The 23,964-nt window shown below is 35.2% G+C and overlaps 1 protein-coding gene across 1 annotated transcript in view; it reads left to right on the forward strand.

The window, feature by feature from the left end:
* The window catches only part of tmem260 (transmembrane protein 260), a 90,122-nt gene that overhangs the window by 36,842 nt on the left and 29,316 nt on the right, over positions 1 to 23,964 (forward strand). Inside the window, 5 exon segments of the mRNA XM_051919746.1 lie at positions 18,052 to 18,229; positions 18,452 to 18,565; positions 20,571 to 20,761; positions 21,774 to 21,815; positions 23,445 to 23,531. Coding sequence (XP_051775706.1) covers positions 18,052 to 18,229; positions 18,452 to 18,565; positions 20,571 to 20,761; positions 21,774 to 21,815; positions 23,445 to 23,531 — 612 coding nt within the window.

Consider the following 23,964-nt stretch of genomic DNA (forward strand, 5'->3'; position numbering starts at 1 on the left):
CCACTTTGCTAGAGGAGCTTGACAACAGGCCAACCTGCATGGGATTCTGCCTAGAAATACTGGATCAATAAATACATACAGTGAGACATTGGCGTGCACCAAGGTTGCTTTGGATGACAACTGCTCACATAATCCACAAATGGATTTTTTCCATTTAATCTAGTTAAAAGACCATTTATTGCCAGGTTGCCCCTTTTAAATATATGGGCTGGACTCACACTCACACCCTTTAAGCCTTTAAGTACAGGCTTACATGGGTTTTAGATATTTGATCTATGTTTTCACTGTCAAATTCACATAGTAAGCATAAAATACATGTGGGTGTCTGTGTGTGTGCACATATATATTAATATATAATATATATATATATGTGTGTGTGTGTGTGTGTGTGTGTGTGTATATATATATATATATATATATATATATATATATATATATATATATATATATATGTATATGTATATGTATATATATGTATTTACTATACTTTATATTATCACCATTATGATAATGCTCCATTGATAATGAGAGACAAGCATTAGTTTAATGGCATAGGAGTGTGCTGAACCATCAAGTATGTGAAATTGACCTCTGAGTAAATAATTTAGTGTGTATCAACAATACTTGCTGGATTAGACACTTACTGTCAGCAGTGCTTACGGTTTTAGACTAATGTAGGAGGAATAGAGGTTTTATGCCAATGTAGATTATCTTAAACCATCACAGATATGCCTCAGGTAGGCAGTCTGAGCAGCTGTAATCTGAATATGTCAAGAGTTGCAGGGTAGTGTTGGAGTGGGTTGTTCACTTTAGCTCCTGGTTAAGAGTGGTTTATTATGGCATAAAGTAGAAGATTAAAAGCACCTTGGCAGACCAAGACCAGTATGCTTTTCGTATGTATTTAGGCTAACCTCATGTCTGACAAAACATATTTAAGTTTGTTGTCATATGTACAATTAGGTATTTACTTGCATGTCTTCCACAGATTTGTAACAGTAGTAGTTGTATGACCCAACAAGCAGTGAGTGTAACAACATACATTAAATGCAACATTAGATAATATACACAGGCTGAATTTTTCAACATTACTGTTTGCCTTTCTAAGGAAGCCTTTGTTATAAACGTCCTGCACAGAGGGCATCTGTGTGGCAGTAACATCCCGTGTTGCCTTCTCCACCCTTTTGTAGTTACTTACAGTTCTTAGCAGAGCAATCGCCATACCTGGGTGTTAAGCTGCCAGTGATAGTGGATTCTACTGTGTACCCATAGTGATTGGTGACCATTGATGGAAACATTCGGGCTTTAATTAGTCTGCTGAAAAAGTATAAGTGGTGTGGAGCATTCTGGAGAGGTGCAAGATCAGCAGTGATTCTAACTTCAGGATATTTAAAGCTGTTGATCCTGTCATAAGGATGCTTGCAGGTGTAGCTAGAAAGGAGGGTCTATATCCTGCTTCCTGAAGTCTTGACCTGTTCGGTTACTTTGACATTAGAGACTGCTGCACAGTTAATCTGTGTCAGAATGCAAATGTTGCCTCATCAGTGTTAATAATTAGTCCCTAGATGGTGGTGTCATCCGTAGATTTAATTATATAGTTGGAGCTGTGTTTGCCCACACAGTCACAGGGAGTATAGCAGGGAACTCCGCACACTACACTGTTGGATGTCTTTGTTGAGTATCAGTATGGAGGTTATTACACTGCTAATCCGCATGTATTGGCGTCTTTCAGTTAGGAAGTCCAGAATATATTTGTAGAGGGTGGCAGTAAATCCCAGGTTTGGGAGCTTGGTGAACAATTTTAATGGTATAACAGTTTAAAATGCTTAGCTGTAGTCTATAAAACAGGAATCTGCCATAGCAGTTTATGCTTTCCAGGTTTCCTAGTACTGTATGAAGGACAGGGACATATGGAGTCCTCTATAGATAAGTTGTGCCAATAAGCAAACAGGAGAGAGTCCAAACAATAAGCAATATTATGAGCTGAAAATTGTAAAATCTAGGTATGCGTGTATGTACGCCTGTATTCTTCACAAAACAAATACTGTATGTATAATAAAAACCAATCATGTTTAGACCATGTCTTTGATATCAGTGAAAAATTATTGTAGCTGTGTCCTTAATAGGTTCCCAAAGTCAACCTGTTACAGAGTTGGCAAGGCTGGATCCAGCATGAGTCAAATGCATAACAAAAGAAATTTCTCAGTCCAGTAAAGTTTATTTAAAAAAAAAGTTTTAGTGAAAAAGAACAAATCACATAAATTCAAAAAAAGTTATTACACCTGCACAGTAAAAGCAAAAATGGAAAAAATGTCTCTCTTGCTAAACTTCAGTTACTACCGATACTTAAACATTGTTACTTCTTAATGGCAAACTTGCATAGGCTTCACTTTAGTACCTCAATACTTTCAGTATGGTTTGAAACTGTTTGCCCTCCATGCTTTACCAACTGCAAGGTGGTAGATCATAAGCTAAACTAGTCTGTAGTCAGAATGACTAGAAATAATTTGAATATTCCATTTTAATAATTTAATAATAGAACCTTCTATTGACTATGCACTAATATATAGGTAACTAATTAACAAATGGCTCTTACAATGATGATTGCATAAACACCTTTCCTTGGCCATATGCATGAGTCCACTCTTGCTCAAAGTTACTTGTTAAGTAAGGTATTGTACTGGCAAGTTTGGCTGTGAGCATTTTTCAATTGTTTACCATTAGATTCTCATGATGCCTTTCCTATAAGCAGACGTTCAAAATTAAGTGATACGCAGAGTCAGCTTGAAGTATGCAGTGCTTTTCTAGTGACTTTTTTATAACTTTATTTCCCTACTTACTCAATTGTGCTTGCCCTTGCAGAGAATATTACAGGTTTAGTGGATCACTTATTTTTACAAAGAGGAGTGGTCAGAGCCGTATGAGCAATGAAGCAGGAATTGGCGAGTTCCTGTAAAGAGAGATGTCAAAGTGCAAGTATAACAGTCTTTTTTGGCATTGTACAAAATAAAATCCAAGTCTCTTCTGGTCATCTCTGTACAGCTTATTTCACAAGACAAAATGAATTGCAGAGAAACGTCAGCAGCATTTTAATAAAACATATCAACACCTAATAAGGATTGTAAGTCATCCTTTTGAATGCATAACAGCTTCAGCCCTTCTTGTAGTGCTATCATACATGTCCTGAACTGTGTATAATGTGATGTTGCACCATTGTACTAGATGGAAATCCTCCAGTTCGGTGCAGATCTACTTCATGCTCACTGTTGCAGAATCTACTTTAAAATTTCAGTATTGTTTACATCCTAGTGTTCATGAAACCACTATTGAATAATTTTAGGTGTGTGCATGGGAGAATTATCATCATGGCATCAGGAAACATCATGGGGAACAGTGTTGATACCACAGGCTGCATCTTCTCTTATTAATGTCCTCCAGAGCAAATATCCAACCAGATAGCTGACCATTCCATTATGGATCACCTCTGCTAGGCATCCTTTGGAATCTCCAAACATAAATCTGTCCAGATTTAGGAAATAAACTGAAAGGATATTCATCAGACCACATTACTTTTTTATATTTTTTATACACATGACTTGGATAAAAGTGGTTTACAAATATCACCTCTATCATAATTTCCAATTTTGTGAACTTCATTAAATACCATTTCTGTTGTGAATGGATCACAAAGATACTGTTTTAATTTCAGTTTGGTAATTGTTTGAGCCTATACTTTATGGCATTTGGTATGTTTCCTATGAAGTTTTTTCCTTTCCTTGTCGAGGACCTCTGACCTGCAACCTGTGTTTTTGTATGCATGTGCAATTTGTGTATGTTTGACAAGTGTTAACATTATGTTTGAAATGGCTCCTCTTGATGCAATAAATAATTGTGTTTTTAGTAACCAATGCACCTACACTTCAGACTGACATCTTCAGAAATCAAAGTTCAATTGTCAGACCTCTTTTGCAGATGACACATAACTGCTAATTCCCAATCAGTCTAACATAATACACCTTTGTCACTGTATGTGAAATGATTCTTGGCCAATATGCATGAACAATAATATTTTCATTAGTGATTACAGGTGTCTTCTATGGATCCCATTTGCCCGTGCCTTTCTATTGGTGGGCTTCTGAATGCAGACTTTAATGAAGGTGTAAAAGGCCTGTAGATCCCTTTAGATTTTTGTTCTAGAATTATTTGTGATTTCATTGAAATTTTAAAGCCTTAGCCTTTTAAAGCCAGTAACCCTCTAGGAAGATTGATTATTGTCTTTTACTATTGAACATATATGTATAGAACCCTTTGCCTTTGATTCAGTGGCATCTCAAAACAGTTCAGTACTTAATAATTTAAGACTGAAATAAATTGGTGGTACTTCAGAATTCTTATGTGTGGTATGCCATGACAAAATGTTGAGAAGCTCTGCTCTAGAGTAAGCATATTCTGTATAGATTTGGGTTCAGATGCAACTAACATGACATGAAGATATTCTACAATATGTCTCATGCCTAACAATGAGCAACTTTAGAGTCAACTTGCAAGACAAAACATCTTCATATACAAAAAGATTGTTCAGTTTAGGCCTCAGTGTCAGTTTAGTAGGTGATTCTGTTCCGGTCACACTAAATTAGGCATTTTTAGTTCATACATTTTTTAGTAAAAGAACGTATGTAAAACATACTTCTGAGCACAAAAAGAAACCAATTAGATAAAGCTAGATAAAAGGAATCCATATCAGAAGTTCAAGTTGACTTACACAGTCATTTTTAAAGCCCTTTCTGATAAGGACAGATGTGCCTCTTTGATTGAACTATCTGCAAATACCTTTTTTTCTGGTTTAAAAATGCCATATAATTATGTGACAAAGATGTCTGGTCAGATTGCCCCCATTGTTCAATCAACTGCAAAATCAGTGTTAACATGAGTTAAACTTGATCCATTGTTGCCATAACTGATATTTTTCCTAATTGAATTATGAATGCACCTTAAGACAGATTTTATTTTTTTTGTTCATATAAAGTGAACTTGGGTTTTAAATATTTACTGTGCATGTATGCATCCGTGGATACCAGTTTTGATGACACACACTTTTTGTCCCTGCGTCTCTTACAACAAACACTCACTGTCCAATTTCAAGCAGGGACTTGCCCTTAAAGCTGAAGCATGACAAAAGTTGGCCTTAGGATACACCATGCTGTGTGATAGACTACTTAATGAACATGGCGTCTTCTCATTAATGGATGAATAAAGGACAAAGCTGTATGTCAGTCAGCACAGTGCTGCCTGAAGGACTAAGGCAGTCTTGAGTAGAGGTGGCTATAAATGGGCTCATCAGTTACCTTAATTCAGTTCAACACATTTACCTCAAGAGAGCAGAAAATTTTTAATTAAACGCTGCCCAAAAACATCTTAACTACATTACCTCACAGATGAGCCGCAAAATTGTTGTAATATTCATTCTATTGCTCCAGGGAGTCTTTCTGGCTCTGTCTTGTTCTTGATGAGTGTCTCGCCGTGCAGTACTGCTTTCCAGTTACACTCTGTAAAACATACTGAATACAGGAGTATGCTGTTTAAATGTAAAAAGTTTTTTTGTTGCAGTGCCAGCATAGTGTCCTACAGATAAACTCTTTTCTTCTAGATCCATCTGTCTTTCCAGTCAGATTAGAGCTTAACAGTCCGAGTTTCTTTAAGTAGCGACTCGTTCATGACATGTTAAATACTTAGCAGGTGCTTGAATTCTGTGTGGGGGGGGGGTGGGGGGGTGGGGGGGGGGTCTGGGTGGAAACAATTTACATCAAAAAAGTTTAATTTTGCACTTTGTTTTGCCTGTCTGCTTATTATTGACCCAGTTGTGATATAGATATTGGTTGTGTCAAATATCCCTGCATACTGGCACTAGTAGGGTTGCAAAAAATCAATAGAGCAAATGAAAATCTCACTGAAGAAATGTTGTCACAAGAGTAAATCAATAATCAAAAGCTAGAAAACAGTGTGTGGAATCAATATTGCATGATTCTCTAATGTGCCACAAATCCTAATCCAGCTTCGCGTGCTTTCAGCCTAAGCTAAAATGATGAAGTGCTTTGTTTTAATTATTCACTTTTTAATGAAATTGTTTCTTTTTTCCATAGCACATTTTAATTCAGTGGGAAGGATGAGAGCTCAGTATTGGGTCATCATGATTTTTCATGTTGAAATAAATTAAAATACTCCATTTTTGTCTCAATGGCACTGATGTTTTCTTTGCCATCATTAGAGAAATCATAAAGCCATTCGAAATCTGTGGTTGAATTGCTTTAAGAAGTGATAAAACCAACCCTGAAGAGCCGAAAAAGTAATTTACTTCATGATCTATCTGAACAGTTTTATTTCTACAGAATGAAGAATCAGTTATGTTCTTGGCAGGATAAATTCATTAACAGTATCTTCATTCAGTCCTTTTTAAACAAATGTTCATTTAAGATGACCAAATAAAAATATATAACACTTTTTTCTGTGTTTTTTCAAGTGAAAATACACTTGTTGTTTTCTGTGAATTAGCACCATTTTCATTTAAACATTTTGTTATGTTAAATTTTATGTTTTTGTTTATCTGATTAATTTGATATTGTTCAGATGGTAGAAAATCAAGCATTATAGATTACTTGTGCTTTCATATATATCAGCACTTTTTAACTGCATTGTAATATACAGTGTGGAGCTTCTTTTCTAAATCCTTGCCTAGGTAATTTAATTGTTTATTCTTACTAAGGGCACTTAAACATACAAACCCAGCATACTGTTCTGTAGTTACAAATACAGTATGAAAAAAAGGGTAACATAAACTCTAAATGTACTATAAATGTTAAAACATAAACCAATAAACATCACCCAGTATAGATAAAAACATACATATATATCTGGTGTAAAAATATTAACATCTCTTCTTAAACTGCTACCAGAAGTTGTTGTGTTGTTATACAGCAGCTGGGGAAAGGGAGTTTTTTTTTTTTAAATACATATTGTATATGCATTGCATGCACACACAGGGTTGCACTTACAATTTGAGAACAGAAAGTAAGTATCTTGCACTTTTGGAGTAAAGACAGGGTTGTTTTAAGCTTTTGTTTACATGGAACTCATGCCCCAAAAGGTTCCTTTAACAAAAATGCCTGGAATATCTATGAATGTTTTAAATGTTATAGAAAATGCTTAACTTTAGAACACAATTTTGCATGGCAAATGCATAAATACCATGTCTGTGAAAAAATAATTTTGACTGGAAAAATATATAAAGCTTATCTTTAAATCCATATTCCAGCTGTTTTAGGTCAGCTACATTCTTAATATTTAATTTCTTACTCAAATGATGACTTTCATTTGGAGAGAAGATGTCTGAAAATGATCCTTAATGTATGACAATGCAGTCTTTCCAAAGCTTTGTAAGTACAACCACAGATACTAAAACGAGAAGCAAATCAAAACCAATTACTACAGTTAATCAAAAGGTAGTATTGAAGCTATGCAAAATATCTTAAACTGTCTAATAAGACTATGTTTTTGTACAATAATAAGTCTTCAGTCTGAATTGAAATGTTGTGCACAATGGGACTTCTGTAATATTGATTGATAGATTTTTGTAGAGTTGTTGTATCATATAGATAAAGGCTCTGCCTCCTACTTTAGTTTTATTTTGGGACAGTTTCCTCCTTGCCCAGTCGTTCATTTATTAGGGACAGACTAACAAATTTAAGAAATTATTGGTGGCATATATATTATAGGTTGAAAGTGGCATACTTGCTAAATGATTTTACTCCATATAACAAGGCTTCTAATTAAGTTAATGCCTCTGACTCTATGAGCAATTCAATGCACCTGCTTGTATTATAAAAAAATAAATCTAAATAACTGTAACATAAGCTGAATTGTTTAAACACCTCTGGGTAGTGTTTACTAAAAATGTACTATATAAAATGTGAATTGTTTATGTTTGCATGGTTCAATTTTTCATGATGGTCTTGACTGCGTACTAAAGGGAAATTTTAAGGAATATTATTCTTTTAATCTTCATGTGCTGATGAGTGTTTTTTAAAGTTTTGCTTTAGAGTTATTTGTTGGTGCCTATAATAAAGTCTTTATTTTTAGATGTTATGCTTAGCTAAGGAGTCCTGCTGTGATGAAGTGAAGGAACATTTTCTTTGCAGATAACAATATAAGATGCACTTCCTCAAATAGGTATATACATGTCCTCACTGCTTTTGGAAATGTTGGTTGCTGTTCTAAGGAATTTTTCTCTTTAATCAGTCCATTCACACTGCTAAATTTATAAGATGTGGCCTGTATTTTGAAACAATTTTACTTTGGGGCAGTTTTTAAGAGTCGAGTTATGGCTGAAGACTAGCTAGTTTTAATTAATTTAAATCTATTCCAATTATTTTCTTTTCTCCTGAATGTTCAAGAATATGGTTCCTTTTTAGAAATAGCATTTGAAAGTCAAGCTTTGTGCTTTATCTATACTGATCCCTGTCACACTTCAAATCAGTTATTTGACTGCCCATATAAGGTTAAATTGTTAAAATCTATGATCACATGTTGAATGCTGTCTTCCTATGTCATACTTGGTTTTGGCAGTTACCAGATGTGTATCTAACAGTGGATAAAGCTTTCATTAGTATGTGAAATAGGTGTAATATATTTGAGAAACACTGTAGATAGATAGACTGAGAGATACATAGTACTCTATTTGTATATATAGATATACAAATTAAAACTTAAAGATAACACTGTATGTGTGTGTGAGTATAATAATATATTTAGGTTTATAAAAATAGGATTGACAATATTAATAAACATTGACCATAAATTGGAAGGTTTCACATACTTGTTAGACTATACATTTAACTTTCAGTGTTCCATAGCTAAAAGATCATTACAATTATATACCTGTGACAGTTGGTGAATGCTGACTTTGTATAGTGCTATGGGTTCATGATACTAGCAATCCAGGCATGCCTGTCTTCATGTAGAAGAAATGTGGAGGTTTCTCCCTGTTCATTCTTACATGACAAACAGTATAGAGTGTCTTGATTAAATGGGTAATGGCTGTGCTGAGGGAAATTAGACCTTATAACAAAATTATACAGTGTAGCCTGCTCCTCTAGGAATGGAATATACTGTATCTTATCCCTCTCAATGTTAGCCATGTTTCTGATCTTTTGGAAGGGATATAATCTTCCATGAACATCACTTCAATGTTTAGTAGTTTTAGCAGAGATCAAGAAATTGACTATATAAACTACAAATCTTTACTTTGCTGTTACTGTACATTGTCTTCTGAGGCACTGTTCTTGAATATATGCATTGTAGATTGTGACAGGCAATGCTTGTGTTAATATTAAGTAATAGTTAAAATACTGTACTCCTCTTTGAAAGAAATAAACTTACTAAACTAGATCCGAAGTTAGGAAGAATAACACAAACTAAAAAAACACCTTGTATGACCTCTAGTGGTAAATGAGTTAAAGTCAATATGCAAGTGAAGTTTAAACAGCAGGTGTTGCAGTTAAAACACGAGATTAGGGTGGTAATAATATTGTTCCCCAAATGTCAGTCTCTTTTGTTTTCATTCTGTGCTAAATTTAGACAAATTTACATCGCACCACCTATACATATTAAAGCTTCTTACACAACATTTGTACAGGCATAGTTTTTCAAACACATTAATGTGAACCAAACTCCTAACGTTGTATATTAGTCCATGGTGGCCAGAGCACCAGTTTGCACTGTTGCCTGCTGTCAGAGTAACTCCAGTTTGTGGGATGCAAAATGCTTCACTAAGCTGATGAGGAAGTCTAGATGTATTACTGCACTGATCCTGGGCACTTTTTTGCCCAGAGCCCTCAGACTATATAATGCTGTCTTCTGCCATATACATACTGTATTTTTTGTTATGCAGCCATGCTAAGATGTTGTGACTTTATTAGCAGTCCCACCCTCATTCATAGGTGTTTGCTGAATTTTAGTTTTAGTTGTTATGTGCTTATTTTGTGGTGGTTGAGTTTTTTCATTATAGAAGGACCTCTTTCTTTAATAAGTTTATAAGTTTATCTGCAGATGGCCAAGACTGAATAATACAAATTGTATAAGAAATATGTTCAATGTTGAATCTTTGGAGTATTTTTGTATAAATGAACAAACATATATACTGGATTTGTTTTCCATGGAAAACATTACAAGCTTCTCTTTAAATTCTTCCTGAAATACTCCAGAGTATCAAATACTTATATTCCATTTTCAGAAACAGAGAATAATTATCTTTGCTCTTTTTTTCTCCTTATTATTAAAATAAAAATAAAAGCATAATTTTTTTAACCTCTCCACTTGAAAATTTTTAAATCATTTCTCAAGGCTCAGCTAAAATATTATTTTCTGAATCCTCTAATTCCAAATTAGGTTAACTGTTTATTTTAGCAGCATCAGGTGCAAGGTAAGAATTAACTCTTTATGGGTTGTCAGTCCAGCACAACACACACTTAATTATACAGGGCTAATTTGGAGTCAGCAGTCAACCAAACCTTTTTAAGGAGTAGTAGAAAACTGGAGAACCAAAAGTGAAAAATCTAAGAAGATACATAATGAATGTATAAATGTACTGAAAAAGCCTGGCCATACATTTGAAATAATATATTATAGTTTGTTTTTGTTAAACTAATGAATGCTACCATATATGTTGGGAAATAGTAATGGAACTGTTTTCAGATGATATTTACTGGTGTATCTAAAGTATGGTTTGATATTTTAATTGGATTTGTTTTAGATGAGACCTCCAATCTTAAGAGCAAAATAAGTGGCACATTGTCAAATGATAAGAAAAAGTGGGAATGTGATGGATGAGGAAAAATATAAGGCTAATTCATCAGTTTATTCTGTTTGTTTTCTGTCATAATGTATTTTATAGCAAAGTGTCTCAGGCTAGGGGGTGTTGTCTCTAAAATATGCTCCTCTAACATTTATCTAAAGTAAATATAGTAATCTAATAACTAGAACCCAGGTGAATTATATTTATGGTTCCACCAGCCATGCTGTACTCTCAACCGTAGGATGTATTTTCTTGTCAACATTAGTTGTTTAAATAGTGTCTTTGATACAAGCTATAACTGAAATATGTCATGCAGTTTAAGTTAATACTTAATCTGATTTCTTAATATCTATTATTTTGTTTTTATATATGTAATGTATATTTGTACAAATTTGTCAGTTGGCAGCAGCATCCTTACAGCTAAGCAGAACAATACCTCACTGCCTTTTTTGTTGCAGTTATGCTTAGCATTTATTACTTAACAACAACATGGTAGTATAGGCATGACATTACCATTTTGCAGCTTCCATGTTTTTTTTCCCAGGTTCTCTAGTATTTCTTCCACATCCCAAAGTCATGTATGTTTGGTTTGTTGGTAATTCCTAATTGTCCCCTTATGAGTGGAAGTGGGTGTGTATGTGTAAGTGTACAATATGATAAACTGGTGTTCCATTTTGGATAGACTCCAGTCTCTGTGATCCTGAATTGGGTTAATTGGCTTCAGTAACGGACAGACGTTACATACTGAGTTGGCACTTTATGAGTTACAATTACCTAATAGCCAGTGCACCTCCCATATTCACTAAGAACAGCCTGAATTTGGCAGGGCATGGACTCACAGATGCGCTGAAAGTGTGGCAGAGGGGTACTGGACATTAATTGTTGCATAGTATCCAATGGCATTCTTTACAGATTCAATTTGATTGATATCTGATGACCATTGGATTAAACTGAAGCCACTGTAATGATAGGGCATATTTTTCCAATTTAGCAAAATAATGTAATTCTCAATATTAACATTAGACCTATCAGGGGTCCCCATATATAACATAAAAGCACTTCTGATACCATTACCTGACAATAACTGTAGTAAATTGCATTATTCACCTCGTGCAGGAAGTATCCATAAAGTTTGCCCCATACCCTGGTCCTGCCATTACAATGAATCAGCAGAAACCATAATTCTTCAGACTGGACAATGTTTTTTTGCAGTCTTCTAGTGTTCAGTGTTTGTGGATATACTAGGATAAAGAACACACTTTACTATTTATAACTGACATGAGTAGAGTGAGTAAGGTTGTTGGATGTCATGCTCAATCCATGACAAGGCATTCCAACTTGTGAATTTGTCATATGTTTCTTTCATCATCAATGTTATATTCAGCTTTTAGTTGACTGTCTAATAGTGTATCTCTTAAGCATTAAGTTTTGTCTACTTCTGTTGTTCAATTTTAATCAATAATCAATGTCTAAACACAGTACCACACTTGAATAGAATGTTTTAGTGGCTAGTTTTACTAACACACACGATATTGTCATGCATGAAAACCCTGATTCAGTCATGTCATCATATTGCTCCTATTCCTTTCTCAAAGCTGCTTAAATCTTCCATCTTATTATTCCTGTGAACTGCATGCACTGTCCCTCTGTACCCATTTTCACAACATTTTCCTTGTGATTTATTAATTGTAACATTGAGGCTTTTTTTGTTTGTTTTTAACAAAAGATTGTAGACCCTCATTTGCAAATACACCTGTAACTGACAAATATTGAAATTTGAGTTAAAGTACTAACCGTAAATTTTTATTTTTATTTGACAAAATTTCAGGTAAACTGAGGTGTGGCTCTTTTAGGTTGTACTTGGGAGTTCATATTATTTTGTTGACCTACTCTCCATTATCACTGGCAGCTTCAGTCAAATTCCTTGACACTTCAGGTTTAATAGATGTCTTTTTTTCCCCTCACTCTTCAGGAAAGTTGTTGGATACCGATAGGATTTCTTAGTCAAGATAGCTTAAGATTCAGTCTCCCATCCTACAAGGAGATACAAAAAGTCAAATGTACCCACCATGAAACCCTATTTATCATATCTCAACCCCTCCCAACCCCCATCCGTGCATTCCTGAATGAGCAGAAGTAGAAGATGACAAAGTCAGCGAGAGAGAGAGTCCTCTCTCTCTCTCTCTCTCTCTCTCTCTCTCTCTCCTGATTTACTGTGCTTTCCCAGAAAGCTCCATTGTTCCCCTTTCCTAAGTCTCATCAGGCCTTTTGTGGTAGAATATCACAGCGGCAGGCACAGAGCTTGAAACGTATAAATGGTATCATGCGTGTGATTAATAGCGGTGCTTATGAGTCAGGTCTGATAACAGCTCTGCTCTCTACTCAATTTCAGATACCGTTAATGGAATCTGTCTTCTGCGATTGTAATGTGAGAGCGCCTAATTTGCTATGGAGCTTGAAGCTGTCACCAGCAGGGGATTGTAAGGTCATATGGGACCTGCCAGCAGTTTGGCCTGCAGCTTGTATCTGCGGCTTTCAATAGCGCAGCTCCCTGCCTGTCAGTTAGCTGATAGGCCGATGAAGACTCTAAGCCACTTCACACAATAGAGCGGAGAGGCCATACAGACTGACTTTTCTAATTGTCAGGACTGCTCAAATTTCAGAGCCAGCATGCTGGGTATAGGGCTTTTTTACCTCCGTCTTCCTTTCTCTCACACTCCGTGTCTCACTTGCACTTTCTCATATGCACACACACATACACACATGTAAGTAGCAGCTCTCTTGCTTGCTTTTTATTCCTTGGTTTTTAGTGCACTACAGATTCCATGTAGTTTTTTTCAGTTCTGTAAAGAAACTTAAATGAAACTCATAAATTGAGGAAGATTATTTTAAATGAGAATCTCTTTCTCATTTTTTTTATTTGTGTTTAATCACAATTAACTGATATGTCCCTGATCCTTTTTATCACTCATTTAGATCTTTTTTTCCCTTGCCATTCAGTATTGTTGCTGTATTGTACAACACCACTCACCACCAAAAATAGCTGATTAGTATTGATTAACTGTGCACTTGGTGCTAGGGAAGGGATGGAAACATTTACCTGTAGAAGTCTAATTTGTGTCACTGATTCTTCCTAGCGAGCCATCTCAAATTGGAAACTACTTGGAAGTGTCTAGCACCCTGCCAGCCATCACTTCATGATGTACTTCGCTGTACTAATTATTACAGTATTCACTTTTGACTGCAATATAAATATTTTCTAATATGTCACACACAAAGTGACCAATTCAGGATTTGCACAAAACTCTGTTATGTGCAGGTGGTGCATTGATCAAAAGGTGAATGCATTTGATTTTTTAGCATAATCTTCTTTTTTATATTAAAAAGTCTAGAAGCACCCACTTTTAGGTGGAGAAACTAAGACTCGCTTTTCCAATAACTAGTTTCTGTGTGTCAAAGTTTGTCCTACTTTACAATCATTCATCAATTCATCCATCCATCCAATGTCTGGACCTGTTTTAGTGAATTACAAGGTATCATCGATCCAAATATGGTTAGGATGCCAAGCCATCAAGGATACTCCCTAAACCTGTCTTTGCTATGATTCACACTTACCAGCATGTTATATTAATTAATGATTTGGTAATTATGATATAAATCAAACTAAGAACAGTATCTGACTGTCCAACTAATTTCTGAAGTCTGCATATTTCAAAGTTGAACTATACAGTGTCAAAAGCTGTTGCATATAATATTAAATTCTTTATCATTGCAATTATAAATCATTTCTATCTGAACAGGTTAAAGATGCATTATATTACACAAGATTTGTTCTTGCATGATCAGTGCAGAAAATGCTACCAAATATTTTTATGTTATTTAATTTGTTTCATAAGATACCCTTCAGAATTATTTTTAGACACCTGACTATATGTCCTCATTGTATTAACATTTATATTTACATAAAATGCTGAAAATAAAACCTAATATTCATCTTCATTCATTTGTTGACAACAATAAGCTTTATTCATCAATAGAACCCTTGTGGTACTTTCTCAGTTATGTCTTAATTGAATGGCTTTGTGAGGTGAAACTGTGGATGAATGAAAAACTCCTATATCTTGAAGTAAAAAAAAATTTGTACTTTATCATAATTAGAAAAAGGGTAAAACAATACTAAAAATTTTCAATTCAAAGGATCTGAAGTTTATTTTGACTGAATCTACATTAGATTTTTAGATGTAATTTTTGAAAGTGGTCTATTATTCAGTCGTATTTCCATGTTATGTAGACCATCTTTCTCCAGCTTAGGAATATTGCAAAATTAAGGCAACGTCTTAGTTACTTCTACTACTTAGCAGTTAACTCAGTACATGACTCAAAGATAGCTAGAACTAGAAAGTATGACCATATAACAAAAATTCCTAATTTACTGCAGTCCTTTCCAATTAAGTTTAGATCTGATTTTATAATCCTTTTTTGACATATACTTTAAAGTTGTAAATGACTTAGTCCCACTTTATAGAACCTAATAATGTCTGCACTCCAGACTGTACACATAAATTACAAAATGCAGGCCTACTTAAAAAACTGAGGCTGAATATGACTACTGTACATTGCAGAGTCTTTAGCTAAAAGATCTTTACAGAGTATTTGGTCTCAGGATTTAGATTAAGGCCAAAGACCTATTATTTTGATAAAGTATTGGTGAAGATGTTCTTTTGTTTGTTCGATAATCAATACACTCTTTTTGCTTGGCTGTAAACCTACTCTTTCAGACCTATCCCTTTGTCTTTCTCTTTTTTGGCCTCTGGTGCTTGGTGTCATTGCCATTTTGGTTAATTAATTCCTTCTGAACTTGGAACAGGATGTGGAAATTGAAGTGTCATCACCTATGACACATCCAGTATCAGACTTTGGTATATATTGCCAAAATAATTCACATTTGCTTGCACTGTAACATATTATAAAATGCTTAGAGAAAGGGTGGGCAAACAGATGGTCAGGGTCATACGGAGTTTTGACCTGCTTTTTCCTATCACCGTAGTCTACAGATGTTTATTTTCGCTGCATTTTATGTTTGATGGAATTTTGTTTTTTTATTTCTCCACTGCCAGCTGGCTAGTTTATCCAGTTGAGGGTTATTCTTACCCAGCCACATTTGGCATAAGATGGAAATCAGCTGTGGATGGTGTGCCAAAACAGGAAACCAAAGGATAACCAATGCAAACATGGTCAAACATGCATTCCCAATATATGTAGTTCCTTGTCTTAGGATTCTGAATCTAGAACTCCGTCTCTATCAGGCAGCTGTGCTGATTACTACATCCTTATAGCTTTATAAATATTCAAAAAACAAAAAATATAGATATGCAGACTTTTATGTTGTTAGTTGAGTTTGGTGTTGTGCTTTAGTGAGTTATTCTGTTTTGTGGTTTACTTTTTAACTGTACCAACTTTGTAATTTTGTGCAGCAGTCGGAGGTTGTTAACTGACATACACTATGTAAGATTAAATTGAATGTTACTGTATTTAATTAATCACAGAATGATTGAGCAGTGAATGAGTTGGACTTTTATTTTAGATAGATAAAAACTTTATTAATCCCAAGAGGAAATTCACAAATTTTTCTGACTGTACCCATGGCTGCTGCTAATGGGTTCCTGATATTATTTTTATGAGGTCTTCTTTATGGGAGTGGGATTTGGTTAAATGATCTCTTACTGCCTCTACTCGCTTTTTATTCCATTTGTTTTTTTTTTTTTTTTTTTACGGTGTTCATTTTCTTACTTGTGCCCATTTACTGTTTTTCTTTACCGTTTACTGTTTTCCTTTAGTTACATTGCTCTCTGTTACTTCACCTCGCCTTTTTATGGAGCATATATGCACATTTTCTGCAAACAAATTGGTTGTGAACTTAATTTTCCTATAAAAGGATTGTACAGTCCACCATGCTGTGTTGTATCATTTATTACAAGTATGAATATACTGTTCATGAATGACTGTTCAACCTCATCTTTAACTAAATATTGTGCACATTCATTGTAATTGATATAAAACATTTCTTTGTCACCCTAGTCAACCCTTTAATGCTTTGTAAGAAGAATGGCCTGGCAGCCAGCAAAGAGTAAAAATGAAAGTAAAGTTTGATCACTTTAGGTGCTTTTTATCACTTTCAGCACTGACATATCAAGTTAGTGTAAAGTTGACACTTACTTAAAGATCAGCACTGACCTGAGAACACATTCTTTATGTTATCAATTTTGCACCTTAATAGAAATAGAGCGCAACATACATAACATATGTATTACAAAGCAGGCCAGAAGAGCATATTAACAGTTTTTGGTGATCCAGTTTTTGCAGGTGCAAAGGCTGACATGAAAATGAGAATAAGTAGGAGTCAAACAAATTGCAAAAATAGAAGCTTATACCGCAAGAGAGCAGCCGTATTGCAGCTAAATGTAGCCAGGGTGCTACAAAGAATTCTTCCATTGATACAATAATTGATGACATCAATGGTGACCATGCACAGTTAGGCTCAATTGAGTAGTCAATTTTCATTATTTACTTGCCCTTTGAGGGTGTGTACATCAGCTGCTTCTTGGAGAAGCTGCATTTGCAAGAAGTACAAAGAGATTAGTGCTTATGTATAGTAGATAAGTGAGTGCCTTGCTGTTGTATGGATGAGGTTGAAATCTATAACTGTAGTGTATGAGGAGTTAACTGATGCACTTCTCTGATAATTTATTTTTCATATCACCTTCATTCTTGAAAAATGAAGCCTACTGTAAATATTTTTAAATTATGGATGTGTTTTAGAAGACTTCTGCTACATTTTCAGCTGATATTTGTTTTCCTTTTTTATTAAGAACATTGGCAAACTGATGCTTTTTTCTTTTTAACTTGTTAATGAACAGCATACTGCATTAGCATTTGAGGGGTTTTTGTTCATAAGATTATAATAAATATGTCTTTTATTTATTTCATTTGTGTTTGTTTTAGAATATTCTCCCGGCATTGGCACATTCTACTGTTTGGTTGATGCTTGTCTGATTTGTACTGCCATAGTTTTGGCTGAGGGAAATTCATATCATCTCATTTGCTATTAGATGTTCAAGCCTGGTGGAGACTGGTGCCAGAAGGTCATAATGTTTTGGTGTATGGACGTGACAACTGTCAATATTTTCCTCCTATATTATCTGTTTCAGGCTTACAAACTTTGCTCCAAGTGGGATATTAGTAGCAGGGAGTTTTGCCATGTCTCACCTGGTCTGGCAGTGGTCTTTGGTGGCAGAGGTTTTCTCTCTGAACAACCTCTTCATTGGTCTGCTGTTCTCTCTTACTGTCTGTTTCCACACTGCAGACTCACAAGAACAAAGAGCAAAGGTAATGAAACAAGTTCACACATACTCTGTTTTATATTTTTGATTCCTGTGACATAATGATTTACAGTTATCTTTTCATTGTGGCTTGGCTTTCTGTTTAATTAGCTAATAATTTTGTTTCTTAGAATGGTTTTAGACTGAGTGAATTCATCATTTAGAATATCCTTGCTTTCTGTAGTTTTGCAGTTCAAATAAGACTTGTTTGTACTTTTAACCTTTTCAGTTTTGCAGACTAGGTGCATTTTGCTGTGGACTAGCACTCTGCAATCAACATACCATTGTCATCTATGTGATAGTCATTTGTCCCTGGGTGTTAATTAGGCTGTTAATGATGAAGGTGAGAGTTGACATTTTCTGTGATTATTGTGCCTTCTGATATTTTTTGTGCCGTTAGTTTCTGTGTAAGATAATGCAATGGGAAATTTTTAACAGTATACAGTTAGGTCCATAAATATTTGGACAGAGACAACTTTTTTCTAATTTTGGTTCTGTACATTACCACAATGAATTTTAAATGAAACGACTCAGATGCAGTTGAAGTGCAGACTTTCAGCTTTAATTCAGTGGGGTGAACAAAACGATTGCATAAAAATGTGGGGCAACTAAAGCATTTTTTTAACACAATCCCTTCATTTCAGGGGCTCAAACGTAATTGGACAAATTAAATAACTGGAAATAAAATGTTCATTTCTAATACTTGGTTGAAAACCCTTTGCTGGCAATGACAGCCTGAAGTCTTGAACTCATGGACATCATCAGATGCTAGGTTTCCTCCTTTTTAATGCTCTGCCAGGCCTTTACTGCAGTGGCTTTCAGTTGCTGTTTGTTTGTGGTCCTTTCTGTCTGAAGTTTAGTCTTCAACAAGTGAAATGCATGCTCAATTGGGTTAAGATCAGGTGACTGACTTGGCCATTCAAGGATTTTCCACTTCTTTGCTTTAATAAACTCCTGGGTTGCTTTGGCTGTATGTTTTGGGTCATTGTCCATCTGTATCATGAAACGCCACCCAATCAATTTGACTGCATTTAGCTGGATTTGAGCAGACAGTATGTCTCTGAACACCTCAGAATTAATTCGGCTGCTTCTGTCCTGTGTCACATCATCAATAAACACTAGTGTCCCAGTGCCACTGGCAGCCATGCACGCCCAAGCCATCACACTGCCTCCACTGTGTTTTACAGATGCTGTGGTATGCTTTGGATGATGAGCTGTTCCACGCCTTCTCCATACTTTTTTCTTGCCATCATTCTGGTAGAGGTTGATCTTGGTTTCATCTGTGCAAAGAATGATTTTTCCAGAACTGTGCTGGCTTTTTTAGATGTTCTTTAGCAAAGTCCAATCTAGCCTTTCTATTCTTGAGGCTTATGAATGGCTTGCACCTTGCAGTGCACCCTCTGTTTTAACTTTCATGCAGTCTTCTCTTTATGGTAGACTTGGATATCGATACGCCTATCCCCTGGAGAGTGTTGTTCACTTGGTTGGCTGTTGTGAAGGGGTTTCTCTTCACCATGAAAATGATTCTGTGATCATCCACCACTGTTGTCTTCCGTGGATGTCCAGGTCTTGTTGCGCTGCTGAGTTCACCAGTGCTTGCTTTCTTTCTCATGATGTACCAAACTGTAGATTTTGTCACTTGTAATATTGTAGCAATTTCTCGGATGTGTTTTTTCTGTTTTCGCAGCTTAAGGACGGCTTCTTTCACCTGCATGGAGAGCTCCTTTGACCGCATGTTGTCTGTTCACAGCAAAATCTTCCACATGCAAGCACCACACCTCAAATCAATTCCAGGCCTTTTATCTGCTTAACTGATAATGACATAACGATGGGCTTGCCTACACCTGTCCATGAAATAGCCTTTGAGTCAATTGTCCAATTACTTTTGAGCCCCTGAAATGAAGGGATTGTGTTAAAAAATGCTTTAGTTGCCTCACATTTTTATGCAATCGTTTTGTTCACCCCACTGAATTAAAGCTGAAAGTCTGCACTTCAACTGCATCTGAGTTGTTTCATTTAAAAATTCATTGTGGTAATGTACAGAACCAAAATTAGAAAAAAGTTGTCTCTGTCCAAATATTTATGGACCTAACTGTACATTATTATTTGCTAAAAAAAGTAGTAGTAATTTATAGTAGTAATTATTGAGTCTGATATTTAATATGGCTTATCTTTGCAGCTTAATTGTTTAATTCTTATGAAGTTATAACAGTGTTTATGTCATAGTAAGTAACGGTTTGAAATGAACTGAAATTTGTAATACAGCTAGCCTCATAAAATATAGAAGATAGAAGCCAAAACTTGTGCTTTTTGTTAAATGCAGAGTATTTGTGCTATTTTTTTCACAGGAACTTTCATTTGGTCTTATGGTTGAGCTTGGGTTATGTTTCCTAGCTGGACTTTTCCCATATATTTACTTGGCAGTGTCATCATTCATGAACAGGGCCCGCTGGAGCTGGGGAGACCAGACCTCATTTCCTGGATTCATGACACATTTACTGAGGTCTGAATATGGAACATTTAGTTTGGTAAGAGAGCTGTAACACCTCTCCTTCATTTAGAACCAGTGGATTCACCTTGATGGAACTGTTTCTATAGGACAGAGATTCTTTTTTTAAGTCAGCATTGGTTGCTTTTTGTAGCTGTCTTAATTCCTTTAATTTTTAGAGGAAGTAATGGAATCTTTGGATTGTTTAGTCATGTAGTGTCCATTTCCATTTAGGTGTAGTATGTGCATTATTTTGGCCATTGTTTTAATTTGAAGAGGTCAAGAATACACAATGATCATTTCTCTGTGGAGAAAACCCACAGCTTTGTCTTTTATGGCAGTGATGTAATGAATGAAAGAGATTAATTTGAACAAAATGATTTATTGACACAGTTTTACACCTAACCCCAAATCTCTGACGACTAACAGCAGTTTAGCTGGTATTGATTCATGTATAGCTCTGTATCACACACTTGGATAGGGTGGATCTAACAATGATACACTACTCTCTCAGGGTTGTTTGGAAGCTATTGATTCATGCCTGACTCTGTAGCCACCCCCTGTGAGCAATTTGGGATGTATTGATTGGCACACAATAAAGCATTAGGCCCTGCACTCAGCTTAGAGGGTAATAATTCAAATGTATTTTTTAATCTTTTTCTAATAGCTAATTTATAATCTTTGCCATTTTCTATATTTGCAATATATGCATTTTGCAATTTTTTTACCCTTTAGTAAAATCTAACCTTAGATTTATCGTTCTACTGGTGTTTAGGCTTATTCATTTCAGTTTTTGCCCCCATTTTGTAATATCCCATTTAATTTTTATTGAAATTATTTTTTGTGTGGCAGAAAATAATACACTGTAACAAATTTTCACAAAGAGCTTTAGTATGTTTTACCATTAGATTATGAGAGTTCAGTTCATATATGATTTTATCTTTGTAGTTGATTCAGAAGTTAATACTTTGTGTGATATAGCCACACCTCTTAGGTAAGTCTTGTCACAATAATACTTTATTTAATTTTTAATAATTTTTAAATATTTTTTCTGTCTTTATAGGCAAAAAACAGACACAGAAGGACAGATGATGAAAATGATTCTGTGAGTTTTCATTGTTGCCTTTGTGGTCAAGTATGCTCTGTGTTCAAGATCACATTTATATCACACTGGGTTTAATGGGTTTATTTCAGGAGTTAAAACGCAAATAGAGTACCTTCTTAAATGATTGCAGGTACTGATAAATACAAGCTGCTTGTGGAGCATTAGAATTGGACATAGCAAGAAGCAAAGGTGAATGTAGTTTTAACAGACAGTTTTTAATCATTGTATAAAATTTCAGAAATATATATGACCTGGAAGTATTATAGAACCAAGAAGTAAATTTATTAATGTAAGACAGGGTTTATGTTACCAACTCATACTATTTTGTAACTAAGTTTGTTCTCAAAAAAGATTTCCATTTAATTACATTTGTTTGAGCAGTATGGTGCAGTAGAGCTTCAAGTTTTTTTTTACTTGGATCAGCTTCTCCAGGCCAACAACAAATACATGTCTGTGACTTCTGTTTTACTGCAGTGTTGCTACTGTGAGTTGAAATGCAAACCGGGATCCCTAATTCAGCATGTCATCATCTGAAATTCTGAGATTGCCTCACTAAGGGGGCCACACATACTGCCATGAATAGCATTCACTTAACCTCAAAGGGCCAGAGAGATGCAGAAGGGTATGGCAGACTGAAGAACCAGCATGTAATCGGGCAGACAGGTAGATAAGGAATCAGGTACATTGGCTGACAGATGGATGCTGTAAGCGTTAAGTGGGCACAGACAGTGATTCCAGCCTGTATATCCGGAGGCATTGAGAGAAATCCCTCACAGGTTGATAAATCAACTCTCCTCCTTACTAAAGCTTTGAGGTGTTTTTACTAAGACGGGGGGTGCTTGGCAATAGATGCTTCTATTTTAGGTTTTTTTTATTGCAGCAGCTCTTTATAAAACTTTTTAATTCCAGGAAATATTTGTTAAGCCTAGAAGAGAGAGCTCCAGAAAGAGAAGCCTCTTCTCTATATTTACAATGTTTCAGTTTTAATGGTTGCTTTTGCATGCACGCATGCCTTCCAGAAAAGGTACCCTTTAATGTTAAAGAGTGAAAATTTCGTCTTTTGTTTGATATGCATGCATCGTTTTGGTTCTTTTAATGTTGTAATTGGTGACTTTCTATGGTTAGTCAATATTTTTTATTTAACTTTTTTTTTTTTTTGCTCCTTGTACCAGTATTTGGAACATGAGTGTAGTTTAAGGATACCAACTCATAACAGTGCAACACAAGTAGATTCTAAAGAATTGAAGTCAATAGAACTTGTAATTAGAATTTTGAATCTGTGTTTATCTGGAGTTAGTCTTGAACCCTCCTTAATGTTTATGTAAATTGGTAGATGGACCATATTGGATTCTGACTCACTGAAAAAATGTCTTTGTAAATTAAATTTGGTAGGATGGAGTACTGATTTGTAAAGCAGATGAATAGTTTCATGGTAATTTGTCTGAAGTGTTTAAACTTCTGCATCTTGTTACTGACCTTTTAAATTAGCTATTTGGTCTGGTATGGTATACCATGTATTTCTTATTTGCTGTAATAATAAGTATTACATAATGAATCGGTTTTAAGTAATTCTTAGGTTGATACATATTTTTGGTTGCTTTACTTACTGGTTTCCCTCTCGTCTTTCAGAGCCCAATGGAATCACTGTGTGAAGGACCTTTCTCTGCCAGTTCTAATTCTGGCAGCAACAGGATTGGTTATGACCTTCTTTAGGAGGTAAGTTGTGTACCCAAGTAAGACAATTGCTGGAAAAATATGCTTTGTCGAAACTTTTCATAAAATGCCCTTTGACTGTTCTCTATGTCCAACTTCCTTGTTATGACAGGCAATGAGCTGCTGTATAATAGATATTTGTATTTACTCATTGCAGACCTAATGCCATGTCAGGCTACCCATTTGGATTCTGATTGGCACTCCTAGGGATAGACAACACCCAACCAATATATTACACTTGTACAATCCATTCATTAAGTTTAAACCATCTAAATAAACACTATTTTGGGACATAGTTTTAAACATACTGCAGAAACGTATAAAATTTGAGAAAGAATCATCACATACCATTTTGTAGCAGCAGAGTTCTGGTTACTTCCCAGCCAAACTAGATAATACTCTACAGTTTTCTCATGTATTGTGTTCATTTGATGAA

Source organism: Erpetoichthys calabaricus, chromosome 16 (genome assembly GCF_900747795.2).
Source record: "Erpetoichthys calabaricus chromosome 16, fErpCal1.3, whole genome shotgun sequence".
Taxonomy (NCBI): domain Eukaryota; kingdom Metazoa; phylum Chordata; class Cladistia; order Polypteriformes; family Polypteridae; genus Erpetoichthys; species Erpetoichthys calabaricus.